Source organism: Indicator indicator, chromosome 8 (genome assembly GCF_027791375.1).
Source record: "Indicator indicator isolate 239-I01 chromosome 8, UM_Iind_1.1, whole genome shotgun sequence".
Lineage (NCBI taxonomy): Eukaryota > Metazoa > Chordata > Aves > Piciformes > Indicatoridae > Indicator > Indicator indicator.
Window position 1 is genome coordinate 31,306,186 of NC_072017.1, and position 24,844 is coordinate 31,331,029.

The 24,844-nt window shown below is 51.9% G+C and overlaps 1 protein-coding gene across 1 annotated transcript in view; it reads right to left on the reverse strand.

Annotated features, from left to right (window-relative positions):
- Nucleotides 1-1,034: 1,034 nt before the first annotated feature.
- Nucleotides 1,035-24,844, reverse strand: part of HPGDS (hematopoietic prostaglandin D synthase) — a 43,629-nt gene continuing 19,819 nt past the window's right edge. The window contains exons 3-6 of the mRNA XM_054383214.1: nucleotides 7,356-7,448; nucleotides 3,514-3,623; nucleotides 1,542-1,640; nucleotides 1,035-1,200 (exon numbers count right to left, since the gene is read on the reverse strand). Of these exons, the coding sequence (XP_054239189.1) occupies nucleotides 1,036-1,200; nucleotides 1,542-1,640; nucleotides 3,514-3,623; nucleotides 7,356-7,448 (467 nt within the window). The 3' untranslated portion in view covers nucleotide 1,035. The remainder of the gene's footprint in view (nucleotides 1,201-1,541; nucleotides 1,641-3,513; nucleotides 3,624-7,355; nucleotides 7,449-24,844) is intronic.

The following is a 24,844-nucleotide window of genomic DNA, read 5'->3' on the forward strand; positions in this document are numbered from 1 at the left end:
TCTCCCCATTTCTAGTTTTGCTCCATTCCCCCCAGTCCTATCACTCCCTGACACCCTCAAAAGTCCCTCCCCAGCTTTCTTGCAGCCCCCTTCAGATCCTGGAAGGCCACAAGAAGGTCTCCTCAGAGCCTTCTCTTCTCCAGACTGAACAGCCCCAACTCTCTCTGTCTGTCTCCAGAGCAGAGCAGCTCCAGCCCTCTGCTCATCCTCGTGGCCCTTCTCTGGACACCTTCCAGCACCTCCATATCCCTCTTGTAACAGAGGCTCCAGAACTGGACACAGAGCTCCAGGTGTGGTCTCAGCAGAGTGGAGCAGAGGGGGAGAATCCCCTCCCTGGCCCTGCTGGCCACACTTCTCTTGCTGCAGCCCAGGCTCTGCTTGGCTCTGGGCTGCAAGTGCTCACTGCTGGCTTCTGTTGAGCTTCTCATCCCCCAGCACCCCCAAGGCCTTTTCTTCAGGGCTGCTCTCCAGCCAGTCCCTGTCCAGCCTGGATTTGTGCTTGGGATTGCCCTGACCCAGCTGCAGGACCTTGCCCTTGGTCTTGTTGAACCTCATAAGGTTGGCTTCGGGTCATCTCTGTAACCTGTCCAGGTCCCTCTGGATGGATCCCTTCCCTCCAGCTGTCTGCTGCACCACACAGCTTGGTGTCATCAGCAAGCTTGGTTAGGGTTCACTCAATGCCACTGCCCATGGCACCAACATTGTTGAACAAGACTCTTTTGCTTTGAGAGCCCCCAGAACATTGGAGTTGATCCCAGAGCTGGCTTGATGAAGCCCTTCATTAGTAGGGAGGGAAAACTGATTGAAACCACAGCTCTCCCTCAGGCTGTGCTCTGTTAAATCTGCTTTTTGTGTTCTCTCCTGTGAATGGACACAAGTGACAGGTTTTCAGTAGCATACCCATAGGAAATCAATGATTTAAAATAACTAATAATTTAAGGCTCTTAATCAGGTTGGAAACTGAACATGCATTTGTTGTTTGGCTTTGTTGGGTGAGGTTTTTTTTTTTTCCCCTTCCCATTCTGAACAGCCAATCTACATTACAGTCTTTGGTCTTCTCTGGATCCAGGCTGCAATAGCTGGAAGTGCTTGCACTCTCTCCTTGAGAGCCAGAAGCCTGGGGTGTTTGTCTGCCAGGTCAGGTTTGCAGGACAGAAGTGTTGTGCTGCACACATCCCAGTAGAAATCAGCCCACGTTACCTGGGGGAAAGGGGAGGAAGGCAAGCAGGAAATTTCAGTTGGTGATTTCATCTAATCCATATCCATCAATATCTGAGGGCTGGGTGGCAGGAAGGAAGGGACAGGGGCAGGCTCTGCTCACTTGTGGGTGGTGAGAGACTGGGACAGGTTGCCCAGGGAGGTGGTGGAAGCCTCATCCCAGGCTGGATGTGGCTGTGAGCAACCTGCTGCAGTGTGAGGTGTCCCTGCCCATGGCAGGGGGGGTTGGAAGTGGCTGATCCTTGAGGTCCCTTCCAACCCTGACAATTCTGTGATTTTTCTCAGAACCTGACTGTAATAGGAGAAAGAAAAATTGTACTCACAGACTTGCCCACCAGCCACTGTTTATCCCCCAAGAAGGTATCCAGATCTTTCAGTAACTCAGGTGCTTTGTTGGTGAGGATCTCATCAAAGGCTCGTTTCTGGAAGGAGACACAAAGGTGGACACCATTGCCCTGAACACTGCAGTGTGCAGAATGGAGGCTTTGGGGCTTCTTACTTGGGAACAAGAAAGCTGAAATCTGCCAAAGGTGCCAGTGAAATCATTTGGTCTGACCCAAACCTCATGGAGTACTTCCAAAGGAGGAATGTGGTAGCATCCAAGTCAGGATCAATCCAGCAAGCAGCACTCAGTTAAGGTAAGTGAGGAAATGCAGAGGCTGCCCAGAGAGGTTGTGGAGTCTCCTTCTCTGGAGACTTTCCAGCCCTGTCTGGATGCATTCCTGTGTGAGCTGTGCTATGGCCCTTCTCTGGCAGGGGGGGTTGGACTTGAAGATCTCCAGAGGTCCCTTCCAACCCCTAACATCCTGTGATCTGAGGGGTTACCTTTGAATAAATGGAAGGTGGCTTCACCGAGACCTGGTGCTACTCTAGCACTTTCCTAAAGGGCTCAGGTCACCTGCTTGGGTCATTGTAATGCTGGAGTCAACTCATCCACCACCCTATTTCCCCAGCAGCTGATCTGCATGCTTGCACTTGGTGCTTTGGTGAGAGGCACTGGAATGATGCCAAAAAAAAATCCCAAACTCAAATCCTGTAGGCATTGCCCTTGAATGTGTTCTGAAGCAGCCCTGGCAGCAGGTTAGCCTGGTGGTGTCAGTTATTTGCATTTGCTGGGGACTGAAGGGAGGCTGCAGGGGGCTGAAGAGGGTGGCTGCAGTGACAGTGAGGGATGTGCTACCTCCCTTCTTGAGCAGTTCCTGTTGCCTTACACTGCTCTGGGAATTGGAAAGCACTTGGCCCTGGCAGCTCTTGTTATTTTTTTATTCTTGGTACCAGAGGGGCAGGATGGCATCCAGAGGGACCTGGACAAGCTGCAGAGGTCAGCTTGTCCAGGACAAGCTCAACAAGAGCAAGTGCAGGGTTCTGCACCTGGGCCAGAACAATCCTCACTGTCAATACAGGCTGGGGAAGGAGGGGAGAGAAAGCAGCCCTGAGGAAAAGGCCTTGGGGGTGCTGCTGGATGAGAAGCTGGCCAGGAGCAGGCAGTGTGAGCTTGCAGCACAGAAGGCAAATCCCAGCCTGGGCTGCATCCAAAGCAGCATTGCCAGCAGAGCCAGAGAGGTGATTCTGCCACTTTGCTCTGCTCTGCTGAGACCTCACCTGCAGTGCTGTGTGCAGCTCTGGAGCCCTCAATACAGGAAGGACATGGACCTGATGGAGAGGGTCCAGAGGAGGGACACAGAAATGCTCAGGGGTTGGAGCAGCTCTGCTCTGAGGACAGGCTGAGGGAGCTGGGGGTGTTCAGCCTGCAGAAGAGAAGGCTCCAGGGAGACCTAAGGGCAGCCTGCCAGGACCTGAAGGGGGCTCCAGGAAGGTTGCAGAGAGACTGTTTGCAAAGGGCTGCAGGGACAGGATGAGGGACAATGGCTTCAAACTAGAGCAGAGCAGATTGAGATTGGATGTGAGGAACAAGTTCTGCACCATGAGAGTGGTGGAACAGTGGAAGAGGTTTCCCAGGGAGGTGGTTGAGGCTCCTTCCCTGGAGATATTGAAGGTGAGGCTGGATGAGGCCCTGGGCAACCTGATCTAGTTGGGGATGTCCCTGCTGACTGCAGGGAGGTCAGACTGGATGAGCTTTGGAGGTCCCTTCCAGCCTGGGCCTTTCTATGATTTGAGACTGCTCCTTATTAAAACAGAGGAAGGAATGAGGATAGAAAAGCGCAGTACAGAAGATGGGATAGGGCTGCTGCTCCTGTTGAGTTAGCAGAAAGAGGAAGGTCTGAGCTCAGTCTACTTGGCGAAGCTACAAGCAGGTGTATGTGCTCTCTGTGTTTAAATTGGTGCTGCTCTTACTCTGACATCCTGGTTTTGCTCTGCCCAAGGGAAGAGTGTCATGAAATCATCGATGGTGTCCACAATGGCATCAGCTAGTGCCTGTTCCACAGGTGTCTGCCCTGCCAGACCTGGAGGAAGCAAGCAGGTGCAGGGAGGTTAGACACAGCATCAGCAGGTGGATTTGCTTTGTGGCAAGCAAGCTGTTCTTTGTGGGCCTTCCAGGGTCTGAAGGGGGCTACAAGAAAGCTGGGGAGGGACTTTTGAGGGTGTCAGGGAGTGATAGGAATTGGGGGAATGGAGCAAAACTAGAAATGGGTAGATTCAGATTGGATGTCAGGAAGAAATTCTTCCCCAGGAGGGTGGTGAGACACTGGCACAGGTTGCCCAGGGAGGTGGTGGAAGCCTCATCCCTGGAGGTTTTTGCAGCCAGGCTGGATGTGGCTGTGAGCAACCTGCTGTGGTGTGAGGTGTCCCTGCCCATGGCAGGGGGGTTGGAGCTGGCTGAGCCTTGAGGTCCCTTCCAACCCTGATGATTCTCTTTTTGCTGCCAACAACATGCATTTGACTCCTTACATCCAGGAGCAATATCATCCACCTCCAGCCTCACACAGCCCTTTCCTCCACTACATCATGTCTCTTGCTGAAACCTTATGTTTTGGCAGGTGAGGGCTGTACCTCTCCTTTGGGACATCATGTTCTGTGAGCCTTCAGTAAGGAGCTGTTGCTGATGGGCACCTGAAAATGTCCTTGATTAATTTTAATGGCTTAAATTTAAAGACTGAATGGCAGAACTACCAGGTTTTGACCATGAGGCTGATAAAAGTCCACTTCCATGCATTCTCATTTTCCTGCTGTTAGCTGAGTGTGACTAATTCTCTACTCTGGCCTGCTGAGACCTCACCTGGAATATTGCATCCAGTTCTGGGCTCCCCAGTTCAAGAGGGACAGGGATCTGCTGGAGAGAGTCCAAGGGAGGGCTGCAAGGATGCTGAAGGGACTGGAGCACTGCCTGGTGAGGAGAGGCTGAGAGCCCTGGGGCTGGTGAGTGTTTAGAGGAGAAGACTGAGAGAGGATTTAATCAATATCTATCAATATCTGAGGGTTGGGGGTCAAGAGGGAGGGGACAGGCTCTGCTCAGTTGCACCCTGGGATAGGACAAGGGGCAAGGGATGTAAAGTACAGCACAGGAGGTTCCACCTCAACCTGAAGAAGAACTTACTGTAAGGGTCCAAGAGCACTGGAACAGGCTCCCAGGGTGGCTGTAGAGTCTCCTTCTCTGGAGGCTTTCAAGACCCTTCTGGATGTGTTCCTGTGTGACCTGTGCTGGATTCTCTGGTCCTGCTCTGGCAGGAGGGTTGGACTTGATGACCTCCAGAGGCCCCTTCCAACCCCTAACATTCTGTGAGCCTGTGAAGAACAGCATGGCTTGGGTGTGCTCCACAACCCAAGCCTTTGTGACTGTTGGCCAATAGTAAAGGTGTCCTAAGTCAGGACTTTGGAGTGTAGAAGGAACAGCTCCAGATCAGCCTCCTGACAGGAGGTGGGAAGCAGGCAGCATGGGTGGGGGGCAGGCTTTGCCCTGATTTTCTTTTCCAGCTGGACACTTGGCATTCTCTTGTCTTACAAGGAGTAGATTGCAAGGGATGAAGGAAGCTGGCAGGAACAGAGTGCTCAGGCACTCTTGAAAGTCCCTCATGCTGTCCCCTTCAAGTGCAACCCCCTGTTTGTTTCCTCTGTTGGACAGTGTGGGGTGTTTTGAAGGGCAGGTTACATCTCTTTGCTCAGAGCCAGGAGAAAAGTAGGACAGTGCTTGCTGCTCAGCCCCTCTCCTCACTTTGCTGGTGCTCATCAGCTGCCTCCAGCCAGACCAGGGCTGCAGAGGGCTTTGAATAGCAGCTTGCTGCCCTAAAGCAGGCTCTCACTACTCTCTTTGATTACTTGCATTACTAAGTCTCATGGCTCTTTATCACACTGGTTGAGTACTTCCATAGCATGGAATTATTTAATGATGGAAGTGATGTCACCATCTTATCTAATCTCTCTGCTAGCTCAGAACTGTTGCCTAAGTAGGCTCTGCAGTGCTCTGTCTGCTGACTGTGATAATCTCTAATGCTTCCAGAACCTGCACCTCTCCCTGGTTAGCTCAGAGTTTACCTGCAGGGGAAAACTCCTCTGAGAGCCTGAGGGAAGCCACAGGTATGTGCTTTCTGTCATGGAGTGACACAGGCTCACAGGGTGTTAGGGGCTGGAAGGGACCTCTGGAGATCATAGAGTCCACCCCCCTGCCAGAGCAGGACCAGAGAATCCAGCACAGGTCACACAGGAACACATCCAGACAGGGCTGGAAAGTCTCCAGAGAAGGAGACTCCACAACCTCTCTGGGCAGCCTGCTCCAGTGCTCTGGGACCCTCACAGTGAAGAAGTTCCTCCTCATGGTGAGGTGGAACCTCCTGTGCTGCAGTTTCTATCCATTGCCCCTTGTCCTATCACAGGGTGCAACTGAGCGGAGCCTGTCCCCTCCCTCTTGACCCCCAGCCCTCAGATATTGATAGACATTGATTAAATCCTCTCTTAGTTTTCTCCTCTCCACATTAACCAGCCCCAGGGCTCTCAGCCTCTCCTCACCAGGCAGTGCTCCAGTCCCTCCAGCATCTTCATAGCCCTCCCTTGGACTCTCTCCAGCAGATCCCTGTCCCTCCTGAACTGGGGAGCCCAGAACTGGAGGCAATATTCCAGGTGAGGTCTCAGCAGGGCAGAGTAGAGGGGGAGGAGAACCTCCCTGGATCTGCTGGACACACTCCTCTGAATGCACCCCAGGACCCCATTGGCCTTCTTGGCCACCAGGGCACATTGCTGTCCCATGCAGAACTTGTTGTCCCCCAGCACTCCCAGCTCCTTCTCCCCAGGGCTGCTCTCTAGCAGATCACTTCCAACCTGTACACAGTTTGTTGGCTGCCCAAAGCCAGGTACTGTGTACAGAGGGGTAACTAAATCAGATGTAAGAGGAGATAGTTTCTGAAGTTTACTTTAGGTGTACACATGGTGCAAACACAGAGCTCAGGTATCTGATTTCAGCTCTGGACACCACAGCATAGCACAGAATCACAGAAACATTCAGGTTGGAACAGACCCTCAGGATCACCAAGTCCAACCCAGAACCCTACTCTACAAGGGTCACCCCTAAACCATAGCCCCAAGCACCACATCCAAACCACCTTCAAACACAGCCAGGCTTGGGGACTCCACCACCTCCCTGGGCAGCACATTCCAATGCCTGACCACTCTTGATGGGAGAAAATTCTTCCTCATGTCCAGTCTAAACCTACCCAGTCACAGCTGGAGGCCATTCCCTCTTGTTCTATCACTAATTACCTGTGAGAAGAGACCAGCACCAACCTCTCCACAAGCTCCTTTCAGACAGTTGTAGACAGCAATGAGGTCTCTCCTCAGCCTCCTCTTTTCCACACTAACCATTCCCAGCTCCTTCAGTCTCTCTTCATCAGATTCATTCTCCAGGCCCTTCACAGCTTCCTTGCCCTCCTCTGCCCTGGCTCCAGCACCTCCACATCTCTCTTGGATTCAGGTGCCCAAAACTGGACACAACACTCCAGGTGTGGCCTCCCCAGAGCTGAGTCCCAGGGGACAATCCCCTCCCTGCTCCTGCTGGACACACCATTGCTGATCCCAGCCAGGATGCCATTTCACAGCACAGGTTGCTCCTCTGAGCCATTATCTGTCCCACTGGGGTTGGCTTGCCGAGCTGTTGACCTGTCTCTCTTTTCCCTGTGGTTGGATGTGGTTTTCCTGCACATTAAAAGTAGGTGCAGAGGAGGGCAGGAAAATAGAGAAACCTGTGTTACCTGATTCTCTGGCAAGGTATCTTGCTATGGCCAGGCTCTGGTGAATGATAACTCCATCTACTTCCAGAATGGGGACTTTGCCAAATGGGATAGCTTGGAGGACAAAGAAAAAAGAAAAAAAATAAGTAAATCATAGCCTTTGTTAGTTTGTAGTAGTTATACTTTTACTCCTCAGGGTGTGTGCATTCTTATAGTAGAATCAGAGAATTGTCAGGGTTTGAAGAGACCTCAAGGATCATCCAGTTCCAAGCCCCCTGCCATGGGCAGGGACACCTCACACTACAGCAGGTTGCTCACAGCCACATCCAGCCTGGATGCAAAAACCTCCAGGGATGAGGCTTCCATCACCTCCCTGGGCAACGTTTGCAAGTCTCTCACCACCCTCCTGGTGTAAAACTTCTTCCTAACATCCAATCTGAATCTCCCCATTTCTAGTTTTGCTCCATTCCCCCCAGTCCTTTCACTCCCTGACACCCTCAAAAGTCCCTCCCCAGCTTTCTTGTAGCCCCCTTCAGATCCTGGAAGGCCACAAGAAGGTCTCCTCAGAGCCTTCTCTTCTCCAGACTGAACAGCCCCAACTCTCTCAGTCTGTCTCCAGAGCAGAGCAGCTCCAGCCCTCTGCTCATCCTCATGGCCCTTCTCTGGACACCTTCCAGCAGCTGAGGAACATGGCTTAAGTTGTGGAAGGCATTTAGGTCACAGAGTGGTACTGATATCCCTGCCTCCAGAGCTGTGATAAGATGTTTCCTGCTGCAGGATAGCAGAGCATCTCTCCAGCAAGCTCTACTGGAGGGGATCAGAGCATATGTGGCTGCAGCCCAGTCATCCAACAGCCCCTCCATTCAGATGCCCCTCCTAGCCCCAACCAGCCTGCACACCAAATCCTAACAGCAGGTGAGAACAAAAGTGCAGCTCCCATCATTTTCCACCAGTCCTGGCTCACTGGAGAGGTCCCAGAAGACTGGAAACTGGCCAATGTGACGCCCATCCACAAGAAGGGACGAACAGAAGAACCTGGGAACTACAGGCCTGTCAGCCTGACCTCAGTGCCAGGGAAAATCATGGAGCAGATTGTCTTGGGGGCAATCACTGCATACCTGAAGGATGGCCAAGGAATCAGGCCCAGCCAACATGGATTTAGGAAGGGCAGGTCCTGCCTCACCAACCTGATCTCCTTCTATGATCAGGTGACTGCCTGGTGGACGTGGGAAAGGCTGTGGATGTAGTCTGCCTGGACTTCAGCAAGGCCTTTGACACCATCCCCCACAGCAAACTCCTGGCCAAGCTGTCAGCCTGTGGCTTGGACAGCAGCACTCTGCACTGGGTTAGGAACTGGCTGGAGGGCAGAGCCCAGAGAGTGGTGGTGAATGGTGCCACATCCAGCTGGCAGCCTGTCACTAGTGGTGTCCCCCAGGGATCAGTGCTGGGCCCCATCCTGTTCAATATCTTTATTGATGATCTGGATGAGGGGATTGAGTCCATCATCAGTAAATTTGCAGATGACACCAAGCTGGGAGCAGGTGTTGATCTGTTAGAAGGTAGAAGGGCTCTGCAGAGGGACCTTGACAGGCTGGACAGATGGGCAGAGTCCAACAGGATGGCATTCAACAAATCCAAGTGCCAGGTGGTGCACTTTGGCCACAACAACCCCATGCAGAGCTACAGGCTGGGGTCAGAGTGGCTGGAGAGCAGCCAGGTGGAAAGGGACCTGGGGGTACTGGTTGACAGCAGCTGAACATGAGCCAGCAGTGTGCCCAGGTGGCCAAGAGAGCCAATGGCATCCTGGCCTGCATCAGGCATAGTGTGGCCAGCAGGAGCAGGGAGGTCATTGTACCCCTGTACACAGCACTGGTTAGGCCACACCTTGAGTCCTGTGTCCAGTTCTGGGCCCCTCAGTTTAGGAAAGATGTTGAATTGCTGGAGCATGTCCAGAGAAGGGCAACGAGGCTGGTGAGAGGCCTTGAGCACAGCCCTATGAGGAGAGGCTGAGGGAGCTGGGACTGTTTAGCCTGGAGAAGAGGAGGCTCAGGGGAGACCTCATTGCTGTCTACAACTACCTGAAGGGAGGTTGTAGCCAGGTGGGGTTTGGTCTCTTCTCCCAGGCAACCAGCACCAGAACAAGAGGACACAGTCTCAAGCTGTGCCAGGGGAGGTTTAGGCTGGAGGTGAGGAGAAAGTTCTTCACAGAGAGAGTGGTTGGCCATTGGAATGTGCTGCCCAGGGAGGTGGTGGAGTCACCATCCCTGGAGGTGTTCAAGAGGGGATTGGACGTGGCACTTGGTGCCATGGTTTAGATAGTCATGAGGTGTAGGGTGACAGGTTGGACTCGATGATCTTTGAGGTCTCTTCCAACCTTCTTGATTCTATGATTCTATGATAAGTGCTGCCCTTCAGGAATGCCCTTCAGCTGGGGCTAGGCTGACGTGACTGCTGCCAGGCTCTGTAGCAATAACTGCCAGAACGTGGTGGTTGCTGCCCAGGTTGGGAAACTGCCATTGCTTCATCCCCAGACTGAACTATTTCCTGCCATGTTTACACACAGATAAAAGCCCAAAGGCTGCAGCTTTGACTGAGGGTTCACTTTGTCACTCACTACAAGGAAAATGAAAGCTGGGTTTGGTTGTTTGGTTTGGTTTGTTGGTTTTGTTTTTTTTTTCTGGTATAGAACTGTGTTTTGGGGGGAGGGTTGTTTTGTTTCATAGAATCATAGAATTGTTAGGGTTGGCAGGGACCTCAAGGATCAGCCAGTAACTGTTTGTCTTTAAGAAGTCATAGATCACAGCAAAAGAGGAAGGCATCTTTCTGACAGTTACACAGAGTCACAGAATTGCCAGGGTTGGAAGGGACCTCAAAGATCATCCAGTTCCAACCCCCTGCCATGGACAGGGACACCTCACACTACAGCAGGTTGCTCACAGCCACATCCAGCCTGGAATGAAAAACCTCCAGGGATGAGGCTTCCACCACCTCCCTGGGCAACCTCTTCCAGTGTCTCACCACCCTCATGGGGAAGAATTTCTTCCTCACATCCAATCTGAATCTCCCCATTTCTAGTTTTGCTCCATTCCCCCCAGTCCTATCACTCCCTGACACCCTCAAAAGTCCCTCCCCAGCTTTCTTGGAGCCCCCTTCAGATGCTGGAAGGCCACAAGAAGGTCTCCTCAGAGCCTTCTCTTCTCCAGACTGAACAACCCCAACTCTCTCAGTCTGTCTCCAGAGCAGAGCAGCTCCAGCCCTCTGCTCATCCTCATGGCCCTTCTCTGGACACCTTCCAGCAGTTGAGGAACATGGCTTAAGATGTGGAAGGCACCTAGGTGACAGAGTGGTACTGATATCTTCTCCTCCTCAGGACTCTGGCCATTGCTGGATTGACTTTTATTTTGTTTTGCTAAGAGTCAAGGCAACTGCTGTTCATTGTTTGAAAACAGCTCCTCAGTGCTGAGCTGTTTGCCTTAAGCTCTGGAGATTCTCTGCTGGAAAAGAAGCTGAGCTGGATAACTAAAAGTCATACAAACAGAATTTGGGAGTTGGTGTGTGGCAGAAATTGCCCTGCCCTTGCCCAACATCAGAATGCAAGTGTAAAATTAACCCATGGAAGCAGATTATTTTTTTTTGTTGCATCTTGCCTCTACGAGCCTGAGAAGTCCAACAGAGATCCTGCTTTGATATATGGTGAGGCTTGGGGTTGGTTCTTTGTTTATTTGGTTTTAGTTCAGTTTTGTTTTGTTTTCTACAAGGCTGCATATCTATTGCTGTCATCATTAAGGAACAGACTGTTTAAAGCATAACAGATGGGAAATGTGAGGTGTTCCTTCCTTTCTTCTGCTTTCAAAATGCCATTTGATTATTTTTTTGTTTGGTTGTTTCTTATAAGGAACAAGAGAGACTGGAATACAAATGTAACTTGATTTTCCTTCTTCTTGCTGTGGTAGGGTGTATGCACCTGCTTGTCCCCTGACTTCTGAGGATTAAGTTCAACCTAAGAAGGCTGTGAACAGTTCTTTCTCTTCTCATTTTAGTAAGGTCTCACAGAAGTATCTGACATTTCTTCTTCACAGGCTCACAGGATGTTAAGGGTTAGAAGGGACCTCTGGAGATCTTCCAGTCCAACCCCCCTGCCAGAGCCAGGACCAGAGAATCCAGCACAGGTCACACAGGAACACATCCAGACAGGGATGGAAAGTCTCCAGAGAAGGAGACTCCACAACCTCTCTGGGCAGCCTGTTCCAGTGCTCTGGGACCCTCACACTGAAGAAGTTCCTCCTCATGGTGAGGTGGAACCTCCTGTGCTGCAGTTTCCATCCATTGCCCCTTGTCCTATCCCAGGGTGCAGCTGAGCAGAGCCTGTCCCCTCCCTCTTGACCCCCAGCCCTCAGATATTGATAGACATTGATCAGATCCCATCTCAGTCTTCTCCTCTCCACTCTAAACAGTCCCAGGGCTCTCAGCCTGGGAATAAGTTCTGCACCATGAGAGTAGTGGAACACTGGAACAAGTTGCCCAGGGAGGTGGTTGAGGCCCCATCCCTGGAGATTTTGAAAGCGAGGCTGGACAGGGCTCTGGGTAACCTGATCTAGTTGGGGATGTCCTGCTGATTGCAGAGGGGGTTGGACCTTCAGAGGTCCTTTCCTACCCTGACCATCCTATGATTCACTGGAGAGCAATCAGGGCCATGAGGATGAGCAGAGGGCTGGAGCTGCTCTGCTCTGGAGACAGACTGAGAGAGTTGGGGTTGTGCAGTCTGGAGAAGAGAAGGTTCTGAGGAGACCTTCTTGTGGCCTTCCAGTATCTGAAGGGGGCTCCAAGAAAGCTGGGGAGGGACTTTTGAGGGTGTCAGGAAGTGATAGGACTGGGAGGAATGGAGCAAAACTAGAAATGGGGAGATTCAGATTGGATGTTAGGAAGAAATTCTTCCCATGAGGGTAGTGAGAGCCTGGAATGGGTTGTGCAGGGAGGTGGTTGAGGCCCCATCCCTGGAGGTATTTAAGGCCAGGCTGGATGAGGCTCTGGCCAGCCTGATGTAGTGTGGGGTTGGAACTGGCTGATTCTTGTGGTCCCTTCCAACCCTGACTGATTCTATGATTCTGTGATCCTATGAATGAAGCCCAAGCAGTGAGGACTGCAGGGTTGGGTGTGTCCCTGACAGCTTTTCCTTAACCTTGGGCAGCCAGGGGGCTGCTTTGCACTTCAACCACTTCATACCCTTCTGTGTATCCATGTGAGTGTCCTCCCCATGCTTTTCAAACCCATCTTGTCTTGCAAAGCTTCTGACTCCCACTTGAGAACCACACTTCCAGAGGGAAACCCAGAAAACTCTGTTGCCATCACTGTACAAACAGCTTCATTTCTCAGGCATGCACAAATTATCTGACCTTTCCCTTTTAGTTTCTGCTCCCTTTTCTTGCTCATCTGAAGCAGGAAGCTCTGTGAACACTTGTGTTGATTTTCCAGGGTTAGGTTAAGAACTTGCTGGGAAGAAGAACAGGGTTGGGGTGGGTTTTTTGTTGTTGTTGTTGAATGCCTGCTGTTTGTTGTAGTCTTCTTTAAATTGAACTTGCAGCAGAGAATTCTTGGCTATTTGCTTGGCTATTCATTGTTTTCAGCCCTGCATGCTGGCAGACTTTACACTCTCTGTGACCCTGACAGAGGGTGAGTGTCATTAGGCTGATCTGCAGCCTCCCATCTCCTTTCAGGAAGGACTCTCTGAAGCATCTGTGCAGTGTTTAGGAGTTGGATGAATTCCTTTTTATACAAGGCTTGAATTTTGGTTGGCTTTTTTTGAGCAGGGCTGTGATGTTTATGTAGTCTTTGCTGGATGCTAATCAGGGGAGATGAGGCCTGACATAGGTGAGAAGCAATGAGGAGAGGCTGAGAGCCCTGAGGCTTTTCAGCCTGGAGAAGAGAAGACTGAGAGGGGATCTGATCAATGTCTATCAATAGCTGAGGGCTGGGGTCAGGAAGGAAGGGACAGGGAAAGGCTCTGCTCAGTTGCACCCTGTGATAGGACAAGGGGCAATGGATGTGAACTCCAGCACAGGAGGTTCCACCTCAACATGAGGAGGAACTTCTTCAGTGTGAGGGTCCCAGAGCACTGGAACAGGCTGCCCAGAGAGGTTGTGGAGTCTCCTCTGGAGTCATTCAAACCCTGTCAGGATGCATTCCTGTGTGAGCTGTGGAGCAGGAGGTTCCACCTCAACATGAGGCATTTGACACTGTCTGCCACAGCAGCCTTGCAGCTAGACTGAGGCAGTGTGGTCTGGAGGATCAGGGAGTGAGGTGGATGGGAACTGCTTGAAGGGAAGAAGTCAGAGAGTTGTGGTCAATGGGATGGAGTCCAGTTGGAGTCCTGTGTCTAGTGGAGTCCCTCAGGGGTCAGTGCTGGGACCAGAGCTGTTCAATCTATTCATCAATGACCTGGAGGAGGGCACAGAGAGCACTGGCAGCAATTTGCTGATGGCACCAAACTGGGTGGAGTGGCTGACACAGGAGGGTTGTGCTGCCATTCAGTGAGACCTGGACAGGCTGAGAGCTGGGCAGGGAGAAATGGAATGGAGTTCAACAAGGGCAAGGAGAGAGTCTTGCACCTGGGAAAGAGCAACCTCATGGAGCAGGAGAGGTTGGGGACTGACCTGCTGGAGAGCAGTGAAGGGGAAAAGGACCTGGGGGTCCTGGTGGATGGGAGGGTGACCATGAGCCAGCAATGTGCTCTGGTGGCCAAGAAGACCAATGGCATCCTGGGGTGGATTAGAAGGGCTGTGGTGAGTAGGTGGAGAGAGGTTCTCCTCCCCCTCTACTCTGCCCTGGTGAGGCTGCATCTGGAATATTGTGTCCAGTTCTGGGCCCCTCAGTTCAGGAAAGACAGGGAGATACCAGAGAGAGTCCAGCATAGAGCCACGAGGATGCTGAAGGGAGTGGAACATCTTCCTCATGAGGAGAGCCTGAGGGAGCTGAGGGCTCTGGAGCTTGGAGAGGAGGAGCCTGAGAGGTGACCTCATTGCTGGTGATAAAGATGTGCAGGGGGAGTGCCCAGAGGCTGGAGCCAGGTTCTGCTGGGTGATGCCCAATGCCAGCACAAGGGGCAGTGGTGGAAGTTGAGGCATAGGAAGTTTCACATAAATATGAGGAAAAAATGTTTTCCCTGTGATGGTGACAGAGCACTGGAGCAGGCTGCCCAGAGAGGTTGTGGAGTCTCCTTCTCTGGAGACTTTCCATCCCCATCTGGATGCATTCCTGTGTGACCTGTGCTGGATTCTCTGGTCCTACTCTGGCAGGAGGGTTGGACTCAATGATCTTTGGAGGTCCCTTCCAACTCCTAATATCTGGTCAGCCTGTGATTTGTCTCCATCCTATGAAGTCCCCCAGGGCTATCATAACTGTTCCCATCCTGGCATACCTACAGGTGCTCACTAGTGTTCAGGCCTTCCCTTTGACCATGAGATCCTTGCTGATCCTCCAGACACACCCCAGAGGAAGCTGGGCATGTTTCTTCTTCAAGCACAGTGAGGGAAAACTCAGCACAAAGCTTGAGCACAGTTTTGTCCAACCCTGGCAGCTAGGCTGCTGGTGTAGAAAAAAACCCCAGGTCCTTGGGGTTGTGCTATGCTTCTCACTGCTGTTCTCCCCCAGGCACTGAGGAGCCCCATACTCAGATACTGGTTTTAACTTGCCCTTTCCTTGATCTCTCTCTCCCTTTTTGCTTCATTATTCTTCTCCTCATCATCTGTTTTTTTTTTTTTTCCCTTGACTCACCACAGCTTTGCTCCCAAACATGAGTGCTGACTCTGCTCTTCTGAGACCCCACCTGGAGTACTGCATCCAGTTCTGGAGCCTTACAAGAAGAATCTGGAGGGGCTGGAAGGTGTCCAGAGAAGGGCCACGAGGATGAGCAGAGGGCTGGAGCTGCTCTCTTAAGAGGAGAGACTGAGAGAATTAAGGCTGTTCAGTCTGGAGAAGAGAAGGCTCCCAGGAGACCTTCTTGTGGCCTTCCAGGATCTGAAGGGGGCTCCAAGAAAGCTGGGGAAGGACTTCTGAGGGTGTCAAGGAGTGATAGGACTGGGGGGAATGGAGCAAAACTAGAAATGGGGAGATTCAGATTGGATGTTAGAAAGAAATTCTTCCCCATGAGGGTGGTGAAACACTTGGAAGAAGTTGCCCAGGGAGGTGGTTGAAGCCTCATCCCTGGAGGTGTTTGCAGCCAGGCTGGATGTGGCTGTGAGCAACCTGCTGTAGTGTGAGGTGTCCCTGCCCATGGCAGGGGGCTTGGAACTGGATGATCCTTGAGGTCCCTTCCAACCCTGTCTAATTACATGATGCTATGGTTCTATGATTCCTCTCTTTCCCCCAGGTTTCCCTGCTCTTCCTTCTGCTTCTATTGAAATTGTCCATGGCCTTGCTACCTGTGTTTAAGCAGCTGGTTGTTCCTCCAGACCTGAATAATTACTAGTTTTGCAATCAAGCAGCTTAGACTGATGACAAAGTAAGCAACTGGATTAGTCAAAGATGGGTGAAGATAACTGTTACAGCCATGCTTTTTGCTTTCCCCAGGGAGGTTGTGGAGTCTCCTTCTCTGGAGACTTTCAAGCCCTGTCTGGATGTGTTCCTGTGTGACCTGTGCTGGATTCCATGGTCCTGCTCTGGCAGGGGGAGTGCACTCGATGATCTCCAGAGGTCCCTTCCAACCCCTAACACCCTGTGCCACAAAAGGATGCTTAGGGGACTTGAGCATCTCCCCTGGGAAGAGAGCCTGAGAGCCCTGGGGCTGTTTAGTGTGGAGAAGAGAAGGCTGAGAGGGGATCTGATCAATGTCTATCAATAGCTGAGGGGTGGGGGTCAAGTGGAGGGGGCCAGGCTCTTTTGGGTGGTGCACAGCAATAAGCCAAGGAACAATGGAGAAAAACTTTGACACAGAAGGTTTCAGCTCAACATGAGGAGAAACTTCTTTCCAGTGAGGGTGACAGAGCCCTGGAGCAGGCTGCCCAGAGAGGTTGTGGAGTCTCCTTCTCTGGAGACTTTCCATCCCTGTCTGGATGCATTCCTGTGCAGACTCCCCTGGGTGATGCTGCTTTTGGCAGGGGGGTTGGACCTGATGATCTCTGGAGGTCCTTTCCAACCTCTGACATACTGTGAGACTGTGATCCTTTGAAGTGTGTATAGCAAGCATTGTGGCATTTCTAAATGTAATTAGTTCAATTAAGCAAAGCCATTTTGATGATTTGTGAGGGTTGCAAACTCAGTGGTGGACCAAACTCTGCTGTTCCACCAAATGCAGCTGTAATTCCCCTTAGAATTGCTAAACACCACCCTTTGGTGTGTTTTGTTTGGTTGGTTTGTTTTTTTTTTTTTTTTTACTAGGGTGAGACTGACTGAAATCTGCTAGTTAATTTTTGTCCTTTTGGAAGCAGAGCAGGAAAAAGGGAAAAAGGGAAAAAAATAAAAATTCAAATCCTGAGCTTCCTAAGAAAGATCTGAATACAGAATATGAATGACAGCAGAGCAGAAGATTTCTCAGCTAAGAGAATTATGCCTCTGTGTGTGCAGAGGGTTGGATGGATCTCCTCATTTTGCATTTACTATTGAACACAGCAGTAATTGAACTTCTCTTGCAAGAATCCTAGAATGGTAGGGATTGGAAGGCTCCTCTAGAGATCATCTAGCCCAATGCAGCTGCTAAAGCAGGGGCACCTAGATCAGGCTGCACAGGATCACAGGCTCCAGATGAGTTTGGAATCTTGCCAGAGGAAGAACTTCACAACCTCTCTGTGCAGCCTGTTCCAGTGCTCCAGCACCTTCACAGCAAAGACATCTCCCCTTAAGTTCCAGTGGCCTCATTGCTGTTGCTAAAGATGTGCAGGGGGAGTGCCCAGAGGCTGGAGCCAGGCTCTGCTGGGTGATGCCCAATGCCAGCACAAGGGCCAATGGTGGAAGTTGAGGCATAGGAAGTTCCATGGAAACAGGAGGAAGAATTTTTTTCCCTGTGAGGGTAACAGAAGACTGGAAGAGGCTGCCCAGGGGGGTTGTGGAGTCTCCCTCTCTGGAGATATTCCAAACCCACCTGGCTGTGTTCCTGTGTGATCTGCTCTAGGTGCTCCTGCTCTGTCAGGGGGGTTGGACTGGATGAGCTTTGGAGGTCCCTTCCAGCCCCTAACATTCTGTGATTCTGTGAAACCTCCCATGTTCTACTTTGGACCTGTTGCTGACCATTGGCCATCACTGAGAGAAGAGCCCAGCCACATCCTCATGACCCTTTAGATATTTATATGCATTTATAAGATCCCCTCTCAGTCTTCTCTTTTCCAGGCTGAAGAGCCCCAGGTCTCTCAGCCTCTCTCCTGGTACTTTCCTGAGGACTTTTTCCTCTTCACTCCTCACCTTCATGGGAGCAGCTGAGGCATGCTTTGAAAATTCAGGCTAGTAGACACTGTAATTGGTTTGTTTTCTTTCTGCTGATGACACCAAACTGGGAGGCTTGGCTGATAAACCTGAAGGCTGTGAGGCCATTGAGAGACTTGGACAGACTGAGAGCTGGGCAGAGAGGAACCTAATGAGGTTCAACAAGGATGAGTGAAGAGTCCTGCACCTGGGAAGGCAGAATAAACTGCAGCAGGACAGGTTGGGAGGGGATCTGCTGGAGAGCAGCCCTGGGGAGAAGGAGCTGGGAGTGCTGGGGGACAACAAGTTCTGCATGGGACAGCAATGTGCCCTGGTGGCCAAGAAGGCCAATGGGGTCCTGGGGTGCATTCAGAGGAGTGTGTCCAGCAGATCCAGGAAGGTTCTCCTCCCCCTCTACTCTGCCCTGCTGACACCTCACCTGGAATATTGCATCCAGTTCTGGGCTCCCCAGTTCAGGAGGGACAGGGATCTGCTGGAGAGAGTCCAAGGGAGGGCTTGAAGGATGCTGAAGGGACTGGAGCACTGCCTGGTGAGGAGAGGCTGAGAGCCCTGGGGCTGGGTAGTCTGGAGAAGACTGAGAGGGGATTTAATCAATGTCTATCAATATCTGAGGGCTGGGGGTCAAGAGGGAGGGGACAGGCTCTGCTCAGTTGCACTCTGGGATAGGACAAGGGGCAATGGATGGAAACTACAGCTCAGGAGGTTCCACCTCAACATGAGGAGGAACTTCTTCAGTGTGAGGGTCCCAGAGCACTGGAGCAGGCTGCCCAGAGAGGTTGTGGAGTCTCCTCCTCTGCAGACTTTCCAGACCCATCTGGATGCATTCCTGTGTAACCTGTGCTGGATTCCTTGGTCCTGCTCTGGCAGGGGGGTTGGACTCAATGATCTCTGGAGATCCCTTCCAACCCCTAACATCCTGTGAGCCTGGGATGCTACTGGTGTATCCCAGCTGCATGCAGCTCCCTTGAAGTGCTGGGACACTCCCACCCTGTAGGTTTAGTGCCTAGCTAGGAGGCAACCATTTCTGGTGTTGAGTCATGGCCTCGGGGCAGACTGGGGCAGTGGCTGTCTTGTTGTAGAGTGTTGTGCTGTGAACACACTGCAGGGCCCTGTTGCTACCTTTCCTGCAGAGCTTTGCTGAATGATTTGCCTGGGGGAGGGCATTGCTTTGTCTGGAAGTACTATGAGTAATGATTGCTTCACTAAGGAGGAGGAGGAGGAGGAGGAGGTAGTCACCAGTTAGTTAGTTGTCTCCAGGCAGTTTCTGTAGCAGCATGGCACTGTTGCACATGCAAACAAGATACTCTTTAGCTGAGGAATCTCTTCACTTGCATGTGGCCTGCAATGGAAATGCCCCTGGTGACAGATGTCACTGTGCCCTGGGGGCTTCAGCCTACCAGAAACCAACGTTTAGCAGCCTGGGCTGGGGTGTAAGGATGCTTTTAGACATGCCTCCAACTGTTTCTGTGGTAGATGTGGGCACTCAGGAGGATACATTCCCATTCCCATCCACTAACTGGCTTACTGGCTGGCTGTCTACAGAAGCCTGAAACTCACAGACTTCAGGCTAGCATAAATTTTTTGCACAGATGATTTCACAAACCTGAGAGGAGCAGCAGCAGCTCTCACATTTTACTTCTCTTATCTGCTTTGGAATTTCTTCTAGGCTGCTATGAAAGGCCACAATGCAGGGAAAATCCTAATTAATTCTTGGTAAACCTGCTGGCTGCCACACTGTGGAAGGGGAAAACAAAGAGACTGAATACTTAAATTACTTGGCCAACATTCATACAGATACAAACTGTGTGATTTAGGAGTTCTGTGTTGCCTCTGCTGCCAGTTTTGTGGTGGTGATGGTGTTGCAGCTGACTATACCCTGTAGTGAACTGTGACTCTAGAGCTTCCCTGGGAGGTCTGTGAGCACTGAACAGAAACAGATCCACAGAATGACAGAAACATGCAGGTTGGAACAGACCCTCAGGATCACCAAGTCCAACCCAGAACCCTACTCTGCAAGGCTCACCCCTAAACCATAGCCCCAAGCACCACATCCAAACCACCTTCAAACACAGCCAGGCTTGGGGACTCCACCACCTCCCTGGGCAGCACATTCCAATGCCTGACCACTCTTGATGGGAAAAATTGTCTCCTACTGTCCAGTCTAAACCTACCCAGTCACAGCTTGAGGCCATTCCCTCTTGTTCTATCACTAATTCCCTGTGAGAAGAGACCAGCACCAACCTCTCCACAAGCTCCTTTCAGGTAGCTGTAGACAGCAATGAGGTCTCTCCTCAGCCTCCTCTTTTCCACACTAACCATCCCCAGCTCCTTCAGTTGCTCTTCATCAGATTTATTCTCCAGGCCCTTCACAGCTTCCTTGCCCTCCTCTGCACTGCCTCCACCACCTCCACATCTCTCTTGGATTCAGGTGTCCAAAACTGGACACAACACTCCAGGTGTGGCCTCCCCAGAGCTGAGTCCCAGGGGACAATCCCCTCCCTGCTCCTGCTGGACACAGCATTGCTGATCCCAGCCAGGATGCCTTTGGCTTTCTTGGCCACCTGGGCACACTGCTGGCTCCTCTTCAGCTGCTTGGCCATCAGCACCCCCAGGTCCCTTCCTGCCAGCAGCTTTCCAGCCACACTGCCCCAAGCCTGCAGCATTGCTTGGGGTTGTTGTGCCCCAAGTGCAGGACCTGGCACTTGGCCTTGTTGCAGCTGATTCTGTTAATGTTGGCCATGGATCCAATCTCTCCAAGTCCCTCTGCAGAGCCTCCCTCCCCTGGTGCAGATCACCACTGCCACCTCCCTTGGTGTCATCTGCAAACCTACTGCTGACACACTCTGTGTCTTCATCAAGGTCATCAATAAAGATGTTCAACAGAAGTGGTCCCAACACTGACCCCTGAGGAGCACACTTGTGACCAGCCTCCAGCTGGGTTTAACTCCATTCACCACCACTCCTTGGGCCCTTTCACCCAGCCAGGGCTGGATGAACACTGGGAGGATTCCCTACATTGTTTCTTGTGCTGGCTTGGACACTGGGGACATCATCAACATTCCAAGAGGTATGTAAGACCTTTTCATTGCCTGATACAGCTCATTGGAACAGTTTGTCCTAGCATATGAATGCCTCTGGAGCTTTTAACTCACTACTTAAGCTTTGTCTTTTTTATTTGTCTTACTTAAAAATCAGTCTGCAAAGCTCTGCATAGATTTAGACTCTGCTAATACTCTCTGAGCCTTTTCTTTCAAGATATAAGTAGGGGGTGGATGTGTGAATAGGTGCAGAGTTAAATAGAAAAAAGGTCTATGCAGGGCTTGCCTCATGTCAGCTGGGGAGGGACTTTTGAGGGTGTCAGGGAGTGATAGGACTGGGGGGAATGGAGCAAAACTAGAAGTGAGTTGGTTCACATTGGATGTTAGGAAGAAATTCTTCCCCATGAGGGTGGTGAGACACTGGAAGAGGTTCCCCAGGAGGTGGTGGAAGCCTCATCCCTGGAAGTTTTTGATTCCAGGCTGGCTGTGGCTGTGAGCAACCTGCTGTAGTGTGAGGTGTCCCTGTCCATGGAAGGGGGGGGTTGGAACTGGCTGATCCTTGAGGTCTCTTCCAACCTGGACAATTCACTGATTCTATGATTCAGCTGAATCCTCAGTCTCTCCTTGCTTCCCCCGAGAGCTGCAGTGAGAGAGAAATAAGCTGTGCCACATGGTCAGTAAGTAATACCACATGGCCCATAAGCTGTATCACATGGGCAAGAGGGTTAAGCTCTGGCAAAGAAAAGATTTCTGAAGTCAGTCAGCCTGAAATGGAAATATTCCATTCCAGCTGCATCATTTATTCCTCTCTGTGGGTTGCTGGCCAGTGTTTTCTAGATTTGAGAATCACAGGTAGCTTCAGGTGGCACTTGGAGAGCAGCAATGCTTGTGTATTTGTTGTTCAAGGCTCTGTGAAATTAATGGGAAAGACCACAGATACCTGCACCCCACAAGAATCAGTTAGCCCTCTGGCTGGGCTTATGAAGTAGTGCAACAGCCTGTCAGGAAACATTGCTTGATTCAAAGAAATCACCTTGTGCCTTAGTTGTGCCTTTGCCCCAAGCTAAAGCTGTTATTCTTCATTCTAGATGTGAAAAGCCACAGCCTGGGTAGCAAACCCACAGGTCTCTCTGATTTCATGTCCCCTGTCTCCAGACTGAAGATCTGTTTGGTTGGAATTAAAGCAAAGTGACCAAACAGAAAGGACAAATAGCATCAGCAGCTGGGAAGAGGTTACTTGAATGGTGGTTATTCAGTGGCTGGAATAGTCCTCACTGTCAGTACAGGCTGGGGGAGGAGGGGAGAGAAAGCAGCCCTGAGGAAAAGGCCTTGGGGGTGCTGCTGGATGAGATGCTGGCCAGGAGCAGGCAGTGTGAGCTTGCAGCACAGAAGGCAAATCCCAGCCTGGGCTGCATCCAAAGCAGCATTGCCAGCAGAGCCAGAGAGGTGATTCTGCCACTTTGCTCTGCTCTGCTGAGACCTCACCTGCAGTGCTGTGTGCAGCTCTGGAGCCCTCAATACAGGAAGGACATGGACCTGATGGAGAGGGTCCAGAGGAGGGACACAGAAATGCTCAGGGGGTTGGAGCAGCTCTGCTCTGAGGACAGGCTGAGGGAGCTGGGGGTGTTCAGCCTGGAGAAGAGAAGGCTCCAGGGAGACCTAAGAGCAGCCTGCCAGGACCTGAAGGGAGCTACAGGAAGGCTGGAGAGAGACTGTTTGCAAAGGGCTGCAGGGACAGGACCAGGGACAATGAATCATAGAATCATAGAATCAAGAAGGCTGGAAGAGACCTCAAAGATCATCGAGTCCAACCTGTCACCCTACACCTCATGACTATCTAAACCATGGCACCAAGTGCCACGTCCAATCCCCTCTTGAACACCTCCAGGGATGGTGACTCCACCACCTCCCTGGGCAGCACATTCCAATGGCCAACCACTCTCTCTGGGAAGAACTTTCTCCTCACCTCCAGCCTAAACCTCCCCTGGCACAGCTTGAGACTGTGTCCTCTTGTTCTGGTGCTGGTTGCCTGGGAGAAGAGCCCAACCCCCACCTGGCTACAACCTCCCTTCAGGTAGTTGTAGACAGCAATGAGGTCTCCCCTGAGCCTCCTCTTCTCCAGGCTAAACAGTCCCAGCTCCCTCAGCCTCTCCTCATAGGGCTTGTGCTCAAGGCCTCTCCCCAGCCTCGTTGCCCTTCTCTGGACATGCTCCAGCAATTCAACATCTTTCCTAAACTGAGGGGCCCAGAACTGGACACAGCACTCAAGGTGTGGCCTAACCAGTGCTGTGTACAGGGGTACAATGACCTCCCTGCTCCTGCTGGCCACACTATTCCTGATGCAGGCCAGGATGCCATTGGCTCTCTTGGCCACCTGGGCACACTGCTGGCTCATGTTCAGCTGCTGTCACCCAGTACCCCCAGGTCCCTTTCCACCTGGCTGCTCTCCAGCCACTCTGACCCCAGCCTGTAGCTCTGCATGGGGTTGTTGTGGCCAAAGTGCAGCACCTGGCACTTGGACTTGTTGAATGCCATCCTGTTGGACTCTGCCCATCTGTCCAGCCTGGCAAGGTCCCTCTGCAGAGCCCTTCTACCTTCTAACAGATCAACACCTGCTCCCAGCTTGGTGTCATCTGCAAATTTACTGATGATGGACTCAATCCCCTCATCCAGATCATCAATAAAGATATTGAACAGGATGGGGCCCAGCACTGATCCCTGGGGACACCACTAGTGACAGGCTGCCAGCTGGATGTGGCACCATTCACCATCACTCTCTGGGCACCATTCACCATCACTCCCTGGGCACCATTCACCATCACTCCCTGGGCTCCATTCACCATCACTCTCTGGGCACCATTCACCATCACTCTCTGGGCACCATTCACCATCACTCCCTGGGCTCCATTCAGCATCACTCTCTGGGCTCCATTCACCATCACTCTCTGGGCTCCATTCACCATCACTCTCTGGGCACCATTCACCATCACTCCCTGGGCTCCATTCACCATCACTCTCTGGGCTCCATTCACCATCACTCCCTGGGCACCATTCACCATCACTCTCTGGGCACCATTCACCATCACTCTCTGGGCACCATTCACCATCACTCTCTGGGCACCATTCACCATCACTCCCTGGGCACCATTCACCATCACTCTCTGGGCTCCATTCACCATCACTCTCTGGGCTCCATTCACCATCACTCCCTGGGCACCGTTCACCATCACTCTCTGGGCACCGTTCACCATCACTCTCTGGGCTCCATTCACCATCACTCTCTGGGCTCCATTCACCATCACTCTCTGGGCTCCATTCACCATCACTCCCTGGGCACCATTCACCACCACTCTCTGGGCTCCATTCACCACCACTCTCTGGGCTCCATTCACCATCACTCTCTGGGCTCCATTCACCATCACTCTCTGGGCACCATTCACCATCACTCTCTGGGCTCCATTCACCATCACTCTCTGGGCACCATTCACCATCACTCTCTGGGCTCCATTCACCATCACTCTCTGGGCACCGTTCACCACCACTCTCTGGGCTCCATTCCCCATCACTCTCTGGGCTCCATTCCCCACCACTCTCTGGGCTCCATTCACCATCACTCTCTGGGCTCCATTCCCCACCACTCTCTGGCACCATTCACCATCACTCTCTGGGCACCATTCACCATCACTCCCTGGGCACCGTTCACCATCACTCTCTGGGCTCCATTCACCATCACTCTCTGGGCTCCATTCCCCACCACTCTCTGGCACCATTCACCATCACTCTCTGGGCACCATTCACCATCACTCCCTGGGCACCATTCACCATCACTCTCTGGGCTCCATTCACCATCACTCTCTGGGCTCCATTCCCCACCACTCTCTGGCACCATTCACCATCACTCTCTGGGCTCCATTCACCATCACTCCCTGGGCACCGTTCACCATCACTCTCTGGGCTCCATTCACCATCACTCCCTGGGCTCCATTCACCATCACTCTCTGGGCTCCATTCACCACCACTCTCTGGCACCATTCACCATCACTCTCTGGGCTCCATTCACCA